General features: G+C 34.9%; 1 protein-coding gene across 2 annotated transcripts in view; it reads right to left on the bottom strand.

The window, feature by feature from the left end:
• The window catches only part of LOC124541924, a 255761-nt gene that overhangs the window by 202406 nt on the left and 39489 nt on the right, over positions 1-13866 (bottom strand). For both annotated transcript variants that reach the window (XM_047119855.1, XM_047119856.1), the window contains exon 2: positions 11426-11646. In XM_047119855.1, coding sequence (XP_046975811.1) covers positions 11426-11519 — 94 coding nt within the window. In that variant the 5' untranslated portion in view covers positions 11520-11646. The remainder of the gene's footprint in view (positions 1-11425; positions 11647-13866) is intronic.

The following is a 13866-nucleotide window of genomic DNA, read 5'->3' as shown; positions in this document are numbered from 1 at the left end:
TTAACCAATATGTTAAATGGTGAATAATCTAAATCGAACGCGTCCGTAACCGCGGGGCAAAGTTAGTATAATAAAGGTGTAATTAGGTCGCGTCCGTACACGTTCTTATTTTCCATAACACAAGACACACATTGCTTAAGCTACTCACATTGGGATCAGAGTAACGTATGTGATGCTGTCCAATATTCAAAATACCAATTGATTTTAAGACCAGAAAAATAACATCTACAACTTTTAACTCATATATTAGTTTTTCGCCTTCGACCATGGCACATTACTATTATTACTATATATAGTTTTACATTACTATTCCAGTTTATAATCTCCTTACTAAATAACGTTCAAATCCATTCAGCCGTTTCGGAGTGAAACACGTCCAAAATTTCAGACTTATTATATTAGTAAGATACCGTCAAATACGCGTCTATTTAATTACCAGTGTTACCATTATACTTGACGACCTCCATGGGCGAGTGGTGTGTACACCGGTTTTCATGGGTACGCCACTCTGAGGTCCCGGGTTCGATTCCTGGCCGAGTCAGTGTAGATTACCATTAGTTTTCTACGTGTCTTGGGTGTTTGTGGTGCCGTTGTTACTTCCGATTTCCATGGCGCAAGTGCTTCAGCTACTTACATTGGGATCAGAGTAATGTATGTGATGTTGTCCCATATTATCTGACAGCAAAACTGCCGAGTCGAGAAAGCTCAAATTTGGAGCATAGGTTTATTTTATAAATCCATAAAGACGAATAGAAGCATTGCAAGTTTACGAGTTTCCATTAAAAAGATCCATAAAATGCCCCATATTCAAACAAATAAATAATTAAAAAGGATAAACATTTAAAAAAAAATTACGGCTTCGAGCTTTGCATCGGTAATGTGTACGCGACCTAATTACACCTTTATTATATACTAACTTTGCCCCGCGGTTACGGACGCGTTCAATTTAGATTATTTACCATTTAACATATTGGCTAATGAGTATGGTAACTGCTACGCTATTTAGGCTCGCAGCGTCGAATTGTATACCCTGAATCTACACCAATATAGCGGATACATCAATAAATACGCAAATGAAAGATGCAGTAAGGTAATATTCCTGCAGAGATATGTCAATGGACGGTGTAGATATATACAAAATTTTAGTGTCTGTTTGTAATATTAAAATAAACGCTTTTTACCAAATATATTTGTATACGCGGTACGAATACAAATATATCACTTTTTGCAATTTTTTTCTGTCTGTTTGTTCCGACTAATGTCACTCTGGAACGGCTGGAGCGATTTTGACGGGACTCTCGGTGGCAGAAAGCAGATGTAATAAGAAGCAACTTATGCTACAACAATAACGAATAAGAAAGGTGCCGTAGAACATCCGTTGAGAACAAACAGACAATGAATTAAATTAACAACGTTTGATTATAAATAAACTACTAAAAATTATTATTAAAAAACCCAATGAGAACTAAAACAATAACAAAAATTAAGTTTAAATAATGATAAAGAGAAAGGGAGGAGAAAGGTCGTCTGGGGGGATAACGGATTTTATTTACGTGACGATATCTATCAGTTCTCTCTACTGTAAGCCGCTTAAAAGAAACTTAGTTCCAAAAAAAACTTTGCCATCAACGTAAAACAAACAAACTCTCCAGCATTTAAAACATACAAATAGGCCACTTGGTATAGCTTATACTTTATTAACATAAGAATTAATAAAATTTCATCATTTACTGTATAAATCTTGACCGCGTGGAATGGTGGCAAGAACGCTATCAGTATTTCCCCGTTGAATCGCAATTCCAATCCTCTGGGCCAAAAACGTACCAGCCCTCCTGTCACTAGCGAAGAGATAGTGCGAGGTGTTATAATTTTGATGAAGCTTTAATACTTTTTTTTATAGTCGAGATGGCCCAGTGGTTAGAACGCGTGCATTTTATCCGATGATTGCGATGTTCAAATCCATGATTCATGTACTTAACTTGTCTTTATAATTCATCTTGTGCTCTGCGGTAAAGGAAAACATCGTGAGGAAACCTGCATGTGACAAATTTCATAGAAATTCTGCCACATGTGTATTCCACCAACCGGCATTGGAACAGCGTGGTGGCATATGTTCCAAACCCTGTCCTCAAAGGGAGAGGAAGCCTTTAGCCCAGCAGTGGGAATTTAGAGGCTTTTGTTGTTGTTTGTTGTTTAATACTTTTTTATGCTATTGGTTGGACGAGCATATGGGCCACCTACACACAAAGGCGCCACAAAGGCGCTGTAAGAAACATTAAACCATTCCTTACATCGCCAATGCGCCACCAACCTTGGGTACTAAGATGTTATGTGCCTGTAGTTAGTTATTTAATAATGACTTGGTATCAATATGATACATCGTTTTATCGAAATACAAACAAGCCTATCTCTTGTTAGTCACGCTGAAATTTTTTTTCGGAGAAGTCTCGACGACCGCACTCAGGACATGACTAATTGGATTACGATGTAGTTCAAACGTCTTTTAACTGGAATAACTTGGAGATTTATTGCGGTAATCTTACGAGATGTTATTAATGTCTTGGTCTTTATAAAAAAAATATGATTGCTAGATGAAATTGTTAGGATACGTGAATCTTTTGTGAATCCGCAGATTCAAACTTGGAAAAGTTGATTTTTTTAATTTTTTAATATTATATATTTGTAAAGTAATAGGCGTTTGTATTCCATCTCACCTGATAGAAAGTGTAGTTGAAGTTGAAGGTGGTTTTTTTTCTTTTTTTTATGGTATAGATTGGCGGACGAGTATATGGGCCCACCTGATGGTAAGTGGTCACCATCACCCATAGACAATGACGCTGTAAGAAATATTAACTATTCCTTACATCGTCAATGTGTCACCAACCTTGGGAACTAAGATGTTACGTCCCTTGTGCCTGTAGTTATAATTGCTCACTTACCCTTCAAACCGGAACACAACAATACTGAGTACAGTTATTTGGCGGTAGAATAACTGATGAGTGGGTGGTACCTACCCAGACGGGCTTGCACAAAGCCCTACTACCAAGTAAACACAAGTGGTACACGCCCATCCAAAAAACACCTGTTCACTCTACTCCTGAAGGCTCCAGAGTTGAACTTATCAGAATTTGTAGATGATTTTATCTCGTACTCGACTCGAAATCCGAATTTGTCTGATTAAAATCTTTCACATGTAATCCTCCTATCCGAGCCTTAATTATCTGTTAATTTTACATTGAAAATTATTTTAAAAATGGAACAAAAACACCGAACATTTATAATAACCAAAAAATATATATATCAAAATCCATTTCACTAAAAACTTTTATTAAAACTGTATAAAACACTAACGTCGGCATATAAAATATTTCACAGAGAACAATAAAATAAACTATAATTCCATTACCGGGTTACAAAAGTCGTGGCGAAGAAATTCACATTCCCGTTTCGTACTAAATACGTTATACAGACGGACAGACAAAACCATAACAAACAATGGACGAACGAATGCATAACCCTTTCGATAATTAATTTCAACAAAACCATTAAATATTTATACGTTATTCTTAAAGAAGATGGACGACTTCGAAACGTTTGTCGTTAAACAATTTAGGCGGGAACCGTTCGTCACCTGTCAACATTTCGCGCCACGGCACATTAATGGCGTCCGAACGTTCGGAAAAATGAACAAGAAATATAAAATTCAACTTAAAACGTCTGTGCCAATGAACGTAGCATAAATAATAAGGAGGTATACGTCTCGGCAAATTACCCTGAACGGGCGGGTTAGGGAATTGATGGCAACACTGAAATAACGTCAGCCATGTTGAATGTCGAGTGCTTCCCTTTTTAAAATTCGAACGAAAACGAAATTAGAACTATTTATCGATACGGTTACTTCGTATGGGAAATAATATTGAAATACAAAATAGAAAGAGTTTTTAAAAGCTTAGAATATAAAAAATAACATAATATAAAATTCCGCTGACATTTTTGACTTTTCGTAAATTCAAATCGTTTGTAAAAAAAAAAACATTGGTAAAAAAGGCATATTATTTTTTACTAGATTTTATAGATGATAAGAAAGCGTGGAGTAATTAATACTTGTTGACTTCCAGGCAGTATGCAGTACATACATATATAATTGTATTTAAATAATATGACTGTATTTTTTAAATGTTGAAAACGTGTACGACTAGACTTATATTTTTAATATCATCATGTCTAATAAGTAATAAGAGTAAATGCCTAACTCTTCGTTATATACTATATACAGCAGTAAATAAAATCCACAAACAAAAAAGGAACTTCTGTCTTTCCGTATTTAATTTGAAACAATTTTTTGGTGAGATTATGACGAAGATATTACAAGGATTATTATCGAATAGAAATACATAAATAATGTCTAGTAAAATCTCACTTAGTAGCAACAATTATTTACGTTTAAACTGTAAGCTGAACTGTAAGCTTAACGGAAGCGAGCCTCACCAATCGTCATAAATTCAAAAACCCCCGCCTTGAGCAATGAATCAATGAGACGGGAAACCGTGGAGAGGACACGAATTGTTAGCACTAAATATTTTGAAATAATTGTCACATGTAACATGCTTATTAGAGCCGAGATGACCCAGTTATTAGAAAACCAAAGTTGTGGGGTACTGAGTAAATATAAGTTATTCAATAATATTGCAAGTAATGACAGATAATCTGGTGACGATTTAAATTTTAGAGGAACACTAAGTCTTAAGTTAAATTTGGCCATTTTTAGTATTATTGATATATAAAACTAAGTTAATATAAAATATGTTAACGATGATTGCCGGTTCAAGCCCAGTCAAGCACAACTGAATATTCATGTGATTAATTTGTGTTTATAATACATCTCGTGTTCGGCGTTGATGGAAAACATCGCGAGGAAATCTGCATGTGTCTAATTTTATAGAAATTCTTACACATGTGTATTCCACCAACCCGCATTGGAACAACGTAAAGTATATTCCAAACCTTCTCCTCAAAGTGAGAGGAGGACTTAGCCCAGCAGTGGGAAATTTACAGGCTGTTGTTTTTGTATCTTCATATCAACTTATGTTTACAAAATACAATTATTGATCCACTATACCGAACGCTAGAAAAAAAAACAATGCGACTCCACGGACACCGCTGTTCATTTCAAAATGCATTTCAAACTCTACAGATTTATTTAAAAGTTATTTCCATAAACGATAGAACCGTGTCTCGTAATAACTTCAAAGGATTCCGTGACTTGAGCCGCGGTAATAAGATACAAGGTGGACTTAGACTCAGAGGGGGGGAGTACGATCGGTAACGCGAACGATTACTTATTTTGTTATAACTTTACACACTTACGGGGGACGGAATGGCCCAGTGGTTCGAAAGCTCGCAACTGAACTGATGATTGCGGGTTCAAACTCAGACCTAGAAAAATCACCTATGAATTTTTGTAGGCTTCATTCGTGTTTACAAATTTATCTCATGTTCGGTTAAGTTAACATCATAAGGAAAACTGTATTTGTATTTTTTAATTTTAATGAAATTCCACCAAATTTGTGTCAGATAGTGGGAAAAGATAACCCAGCAGTGGGACATTTACAGGACATGCTTTTTTTAACAAATTCTAATTTAATATTTTGTAAAATAACATCCTCGTAATTATAATTCTGATATCAAATCGATAATGAGTAAATACTGATCAGATTGTTATGAAACCTTTTCGATATGGCAGATTATAGTTTTAAGATAGAATTGGCTATAAATTTTTTATGTGTTATATATTCTTTACGATATATATCATATAGACTATGCAGATAGTGTAGGCGAAGAGAAAATTGTTGCCCCGAGCGCTTTCCAAGCAAACGCTGACAATACTTTCAGATATGCGAAATCTTTCTACATAAAATTTTCCAGAGATAAAGTTATAGTTAGCAATATATACTGACTACTAGAATGATTGCACAATATTTAAATATGCTTTTGTTAAGACGTTAATATTTCTATCAGCGCATGCGTTAAGATCTGACCGCTTACCATTTCAAAAAATAAATAAATATCAAAATATACTTAATTCAAGTAGTTTTCTACAAGGACATTTGATTCGTCATTAACTATATACTATACTATATAAAACCTACGACCGGTCAGGAAAGTATATTCTACCGAGAAGAACCCGCAAGTAACTCATCGTTCGCCTATATAGATTATAAAACAAAAATCAATACATAACTCATACATAAAATAGATAGCAATTAGGTGCAGCTTTTTAAATAAATCGATGCAAAAAATAAAACCAAAAATAAGTCTCCTATTTATACTCCTGGGCATAATCCTTTGCCTCTTAAAAGTGACAATTTAAAAAAAGCAAATGTCAAACAAGCTATCGCGTTCCGTATTTAAAATCGTAACACTTCCCCGTCTCCTAATAGTCGAAACGTGACTTATTCTTAAATACCGAATATAAAAATAAAACGCTCTTCACACGGAAAGCGGTTTTGACGACGCGGTCTTAAAATTTATTTAAAGAAAATGTTACTTATTTTTAAATAAATGTTATAATATGTTAACGTTATATGGTAACAATACTTATTAAAAATAGAGTAAATTTTGTATCCAAAAGAGGATAAAATAAATTGACGAGGTATCATTGGTCGAAATCCTAAGTAATCTGATATTTATTATGGAATTGCGAAAAATGACATTTTTAACCATAGTGAAGCTGTCATTGGAAGTTTGGAAGTAAAATTAAAGTAAAGATAAGTAGTTGAGCAGAATATACTTCTGTTAAAAATATTATATTAATGAAGAACTGTCAGTATAGCTGAATAAATAATAAATCACATGTAATAGGTAAATCTAAAGTTTTTATATAAATCCTTCTGTGCTTGAACTATTGGTAACAATTATTATAATTGATAAATGAGAATTTAAATACATAATTAAAACGTATATAATTTTAATTTTTAAAACTAATAATTTTAATTTTGATTTATAAAAACCTGCCATCGCTTCGGAAAGAAATATAATTAGACCTGAGAGTTTCTCCTTTTCATGTAGAAATAAATCAAATGTATTAAATTAAGTACCACATCTTCGTTAAATACAACATACAACTAAAAACACGCGTCGTTTAATATCAATCTGACAAAACCTTAAACACATCAGATTTTTCACAAATCCTCGCCTTAGCCAGTTAGCGCCATCTGTCATCGTGTTTGACACTTGACAGCTAGTTAAAAATAGAACGATTTCGAAAGCGCCGTAGACCGTTCACATTAAGGAAGGAGAATTTGTTGAATTATTTTACGAATCTTAATTTGTACATGTGAACGGGATATAAAAGATTCGTTTTTTTTAATATGAACGCATAATTTGTACAATTTATATTTTATGATTGTTACAAAGCAATCTGTAACAAAAGAAAAAGAAAATCGCATCGAATTAACAGATTTAAATTAAGATTAAAATATTAAGCAGATGCCAACAACAGCCTGTAAATTTCCCACTGCTGGGCTAAGGCCTCTTCTCCCTTTGAGGAGAAGGTTTAATTCCACCACGCTGTTCCAATGCCGGTTCGTGGAATATACATGTGGCTGAATAACTATGAAATTAGACACATGCAGGTTTCCTCGCGATGTTTTCCTTCACCGCCGAGCACGAGATGAAATATAAACCCAAATCAAGCACATGAATATTCAGTGGTACTTGCCTGGGTTTCAACCCGCAATCATCGGTTAACTGGGCCATCTCCAGTTCGTTCGTTTGACTATTAATCAGACTTTAATTCTAAAAAAAAGTTAATGATACACATGTGTCATAATCTCTCCCAACACACTACTCTTCCTTCACCGAGCACGAGATGAAACAGAATAAACTTCAAAACTGCCCGATTCGAATCGACATTCGATTAAAAAACAACCACTGAACAACAACGATCGAACTATAATAAGCAATATTATCAGACAACAATAGTTTTGCAACGCTAAACAATCGCACACCACAATTATCCGGCTAATTAACCCGTAGCGAGCCGGCGAAGACCTCAACTACCGATGCGGTTACTCGGAATCCGGATACTAATGGCTGTGAAAGCACTAAGTAGAATTTCGGTCGGATTATACATAAACATAACCGGGTAGTGTACCCAGCTACTTTGTTTTCGCTGCTCGGTATTATAACATTGTGGGGTGGGGGGGGGGGGGTTAGTGGCTTTGCAGCATGTCTTCGCCTTCCAATCTCCTCTGTCATTCGTCATCTGATGGTTCTCAAGAGGCGAGACGACCCAGAAGGTAGAACCCAGCAGTGGGAAATTTACAGACTGGAGTTGTTCGTTTGTTTTTGATCGTTCACATCTATCTTTTCTATATCCAATACACTCTCCAACCATATCTTCTGACCTCAATATAAGCTCTTATATTGAGGTCAGAAGAGATAGATAGAGAGAGATATAGAGATAGAGCATCTACTACAAAGTTTCGAATAACACTCAAAACTATAATTGTATTTAGTAGGGCTAAATGCTAGCTCGTCTGGGTAGATACCACCTACTTCATAGTATAAAACTGATTTGTATTATTTTGAGAATTATAATAAATATATAGTAAATGGGCGATGCTATGTCCGCTGTACTTGCAGCTACACTGGTTAACTCGTACTGCGGTTTGGCGGTGGAATATCTCATGAGTGGATGGTATATTTTAAAATTCTAAATTCGAAACCGGTGAAATTGTGATTCGCATTTATTTATATAATCATCATCATTACATATTATAAAACAAAGTCGCTTACCGCTGTCAGTCCCTATGTATGCTTAGATCTTTAAAACTACGCAACGCATTTTGAAGCAGTTTTCACAGATAGATTGATTCAAGGGGAAGGTTTATATATATAAAACTGAACATTGAAAGACATTCTAGTATATTTAGTATCAGCCATGCGAAGCCGGGGCGGGTCGCTAGTGAATAACAAACGATAGCTTTCTTAATGGCGTTTAGTTTCATTGTTATTTTAAATTAAACAGTGTTAATGACCCAGAGCCGTCAGAACAGTTATATTACTGAGTTTATGGTGAGTGAGTCAGTGTAATTACAGGCCGAGGCACTTCAGGGCGTATTATCCCCGGGGTTGGGGAAACGTTGACTGGTTAAAACTGGTTTACACTCCATAGAATCTGAGAGTGTCTTAGTGAACAGGTGGTTCGTTTATCGTTTATTGCCAAACACAATCGATATATTATAAATACAATTGAATTTAATTTCTTTTGTAATTATTTAATTAAGCGGTCGAGTACATAGACCACCTAATTGTGAGTTTCCACCAGCATGTATAAACTATGGCGTCGTAAAGTAAAGTAAAGTAACAGCCTGTAAATTTCCCACTGCTGAGATAAGGCCTCCTCTTCCATTAAGGAGAGAGATTGGAACATATTCCACCACGCTGTTCCAATGCGGGTTGGTGGAATGCACATGTGACAGAATTTCGATGAAATTAGACACATGCAGGTTTCCTCACGATGTTTTCCTTCACCGCCGAGCACGAGATGAATTATAAACACAATTAAGCACATATATATAGTGGTGCTTGCCTGGGTTTGAACCCGCAATCATCGGTTAAGATGCACGCGTTCTAACCACTGGGCCATCTCAGCTCGTCGGCGTCGTAAGAAATATCAATTATTCCTTATATAGTTACACTGGCTCACTCACCCATCAAATCGGAACCACCAACACCACTAAAATGACTACTGCACTGTGGTAGCCTCACTTAAAATAGTTAAATTCAAAAGTGCTTTTAAAAGCCTACTTTATAAAAGTAAATTTTGATTTTGTTTTCTGCCACAAAGCCCAACCACAAAATCACATGAAAAACGAAGAAATATTCGTGATCATTCGAATTCGAGCCCGCAGTCTTCGATAATGATTCACGGTTTATATCCAATGAGTCATTACGGTCTCACGTCTGCCAGTAGATTCATAATAACATTACGAATTTATTACACTTTTTCCACGCATTCATCTAAAACACATTACATTCACCATAGACTTAGGAATTGAGAGAAATGTCACTATAAAAAAAATCCTATTTGAATCAAACTTTAGTTAACAGTTTAATTTTAGCTATATATATAAGTATCAAATTGAAATCTCAGAAAAATTAATAGGTTTTATACTAATTGTTGTTAAGATTAATCTTTGCACACACTACATCAAATATGTAGATAAAAATATCTATGGTAGTCGTATAGTATTATCGTTATTTTTGACTATAAATTTGACTTTAGCATCACCATGGCCTTGGCATATTACGAACATAAACGCACCAAAGATTATCATATAAAGATACGAAAGAAAAAACCTTGACAAGAATATAATAAACAATAAGGTCTAATAGTTTCAACTCTTCAAAACCACAACGACTCAGCACAAATATTATTCATAATAATACGTAATTGTCCACAAATTGTAGTGCCGGTTCGAACCCGTAATCCTACGACGTCCAATTTATTTTATTGCCTACATCGCATTAACGAGCATCTTCGAAGGTAGCTTACCCGTTCGTCTGTTCGAAAATATATATATTTTAATTTAAAATGGTAGGCATACATGGTCAATGCACTACCAACCTTGGGAACTAAGATCTTACGTCATTTGTGCCTGTAGTTACACTGGCAAACTTTCCCTTTAAATCATAATCCCATCAAAAACATAAATTTGAAATAAGAGCCAAGTTCAATATTATGGTATTGGCCTTAAATAATAAATAAATTAAAATTGGACAACGTCAACGTCAGAGTTATGTATGTGAATACATTACTCTGACGCCCAATGTACCCAGCTAAAGCACCTGTGTAATTATCTTATAAATCAGAAGGTACCGTCACCACCCAGACCCAAGGCAAAATAGAAAACTAATGACTTTCCTACATCGACTCGACCGGGAATCGAACCCGGGCCCTCCGAGTGGCGTACCTATGAAAACCGGTGTATATACTACTCGACCATGGAGGCCTTAGTTGTTGACTTCAACGTGAGATCTAAATGGGTGCCAAGTTCAATCAGGTCAGTCCTGAAATATATCTATACCAACATAAAATATCACTTCTTCTTACAACTTAGGTGAATATATTTTATCCTAAGATCTGATTCGCTAGTTCTCATATGTTTATAACCACAAATTACAACTCAAAACTTCTACAAAGAATATTCAAGCATAGACAATAAAAAAGATTTTTTATTTAATTTCATTAGTTGTCTATGTTGTCTTAGGCCTGGTTTGTGGTACCGTCGTTACTACTGATTTTCCACAACACAAGTGCTTTAGCTACTTACATTGGGGTCAGAGTGTAATAATTAATGTATGTGATGTTGTTGATAAAATACTAATTAAAATTAGACGAATATATAAAATCACATACCGTATGAGGAGTACACAGCTATCGACAGCAGAACCACCACACGCAACAGCATACCGCCGGCTCTAACCCGAAACATATTCAAAATGGCTGCCATAACACAAAATGGCCGACACTACACACGCCGACACTCTTTATCACATAATATTGATATTAAATTATATAGTCTTCTTGAAGTTCTTGATTTTATTATTTTTGAATTCATTCGCGTTCCGATCTTTTATCTGTAAAGATAGAAAACAATATATTAATAACAACTCAAGGTACAATAATACACCATAAAACTATATGATAGGTATTGAAACTATTTATAATTTCTTGGTGGTAGGGCTTTGTGTAAGCCCGTCTGGGTAGGTACCACCCACTCATCAGTTATTCTACCGCCAAATAATAGTACTCAGGATTGTTGTGTTCCGGTTTGAAGGGTGAGTGAGCCAGAGTAATTAAGGCACAAGGGACATAACATCTTAGTTCCCAAGGTTAGTGGCACATTGACGATGTAAGGAATAGTTAATATTTCCTACATCGTCATTGTCTATGGGTGATGGTGACCACTTTCCATCAGGTGGCCCATATGCTCGTCCGCCAACCTATACAATAAAAATAAATAAATAAATAAATAAATAAATAAATAAATAAATAAATAAATAAATAAAATAGTTGTCGCCCGCGGTTTCCCTCGCGTTTTAGTGGTTTAATTGTCACGTGTTACAGAATAAGTAGCCAATGTCCTACTTTTGAAATCAAATTTGCTTCATAAGAAATTCCATCAATTTCGGTTCAGCATTTTGATAGTGAAAGAACGACAGACAGTCAGACAGAGTTACTTTCACATTTATAATATCAGTATATATATAGATTGACATATACACGAATTGTCAATTACCCAAATGTCAAAGAATTATTATTTATTTTTGTATTCGCTTTTGTTGCTTCACTTTTGCGTTTCGTGCGCTCCATCTACCTTTTGTTTTAATATTATAATCAGAGCGCGTAACAAAACAAATGAGCCGAAAACTCACGATATACCCAACAATATTACTTCATAAGCAGACGAGATGTTATCTTAATATCATATTACTTGCGCTCCTACAAAAGAGCATTAAACGGACTTGTCTCAACAGAATGCACTATACACTCATACAGGTTATTAGTACATCAAAAGACGCATTAGTATAAAGCCGGTTCTCCATCTAAACATAGCTTCGTATAGCGCTATGTTAAGCTAATTTTAAATTAACCTGTGTTTTCGCTACTCAAAGTACGACGGTTTTGTTCGCGTTTATTTAAAAATACATACAGTACACAATCTGTCACCATTCTAAACCCAAGAGGGGTGAATCTCCAGGACCCAATCTCGACAACAAATTCCATTTAAATCATATACTGATTTTACCAGTTTAATCGTACAGACCGGTAATAAAGAGAGAGTTACTTACGTATTTATAATATTAGTATAGATTGTCATTATTGAGAAAAGTAATAGATACAAATAAAAATCTATTCAATTCAATTACTTGAACAGTGTTGGACTACAAAACGACTGAAAACAAACAAAACAAAATGCAAAAAAAAAATATTTTCTCTATGTGACAGCTATGCTTGTCACTCGCCCGAACGTCATACTAGGCGTTGTCTTAAACAATTTGCCTAGATGATAATTCATGTAGAGTAACTTAATTTGTTTCCATAATATTAGATAAAGCACATACAGCCTAGTGAACACTGCAATCTTTTAAAATTTGGAGTTTATTTCACAACGATATAATAATAACTGGTTGCATGCAGGTTACCTCACGTTTTCTATCAACACCGAGCAATAGATGAATGGATAAACAAAAATTAAGCACGCGCTAACTAGACCAGTGTTCTTCAATAATGGCCACACGTGTTATACCCACGAAGTCAAAACCGCTTTTAATTTTTCAATGAACTATTATATTTAGCCTCATCATAAATTTAATACATGACATGAATGTCAAGCTTTTCACGTCTACTTGTAAAATAGTAAAAGTTTGTCCGAAACGCTGTAAGTTTAAGTTATTTCAACTCATTAGATTTTTTAGTTAGAATATATATTTTTTACGGTATAGGTTGGCAGACAAGCATATGGGCCACCTATTGGTAAGTGGTCCCCATCACCATAGACAATGACGCTGTTAGAAATATTAAATATTCCTGAAATCGTCAATGCGCCACTAACTTTGGGAACTAAGGTATTACGTCCCTTGTGCCTGTATTTACACTGGCTCACTCACCCTTCAAACCGGAACACAACAATACTGAGTACTGTTATTTGGCGGTAGAATGAGTGGGTGATCCCTACCCAGACGGGCTTGCACAAAGCCCCATCGCCAAGTAAATTATAATAATATTTCACTATATTTTCAATTAAAATATATTTAATATATAAATAATTAATATTAATGCAGTCGGTTTATTAT

Source organism: Vanessa cardui, chromosome 29 (assembly GCF_905220365.1).
Source record: "Vanessa cardui chromosome 29, ilVanCard2.1, whole genome shotgun sequence".
In the NCBI taxonomy this organism is placed as follows: domain Eukaryota; kingdom Metazoa; phylum Arthropoda; class Insecta; order Lepidoptera; family Nymphalidae; genus Vanessa; species Vanessa cardui.
Note: the sequence above shows the minus strand (reverse complement) of the source record. Positions and strands in the feature narration are given on the sequence as shown.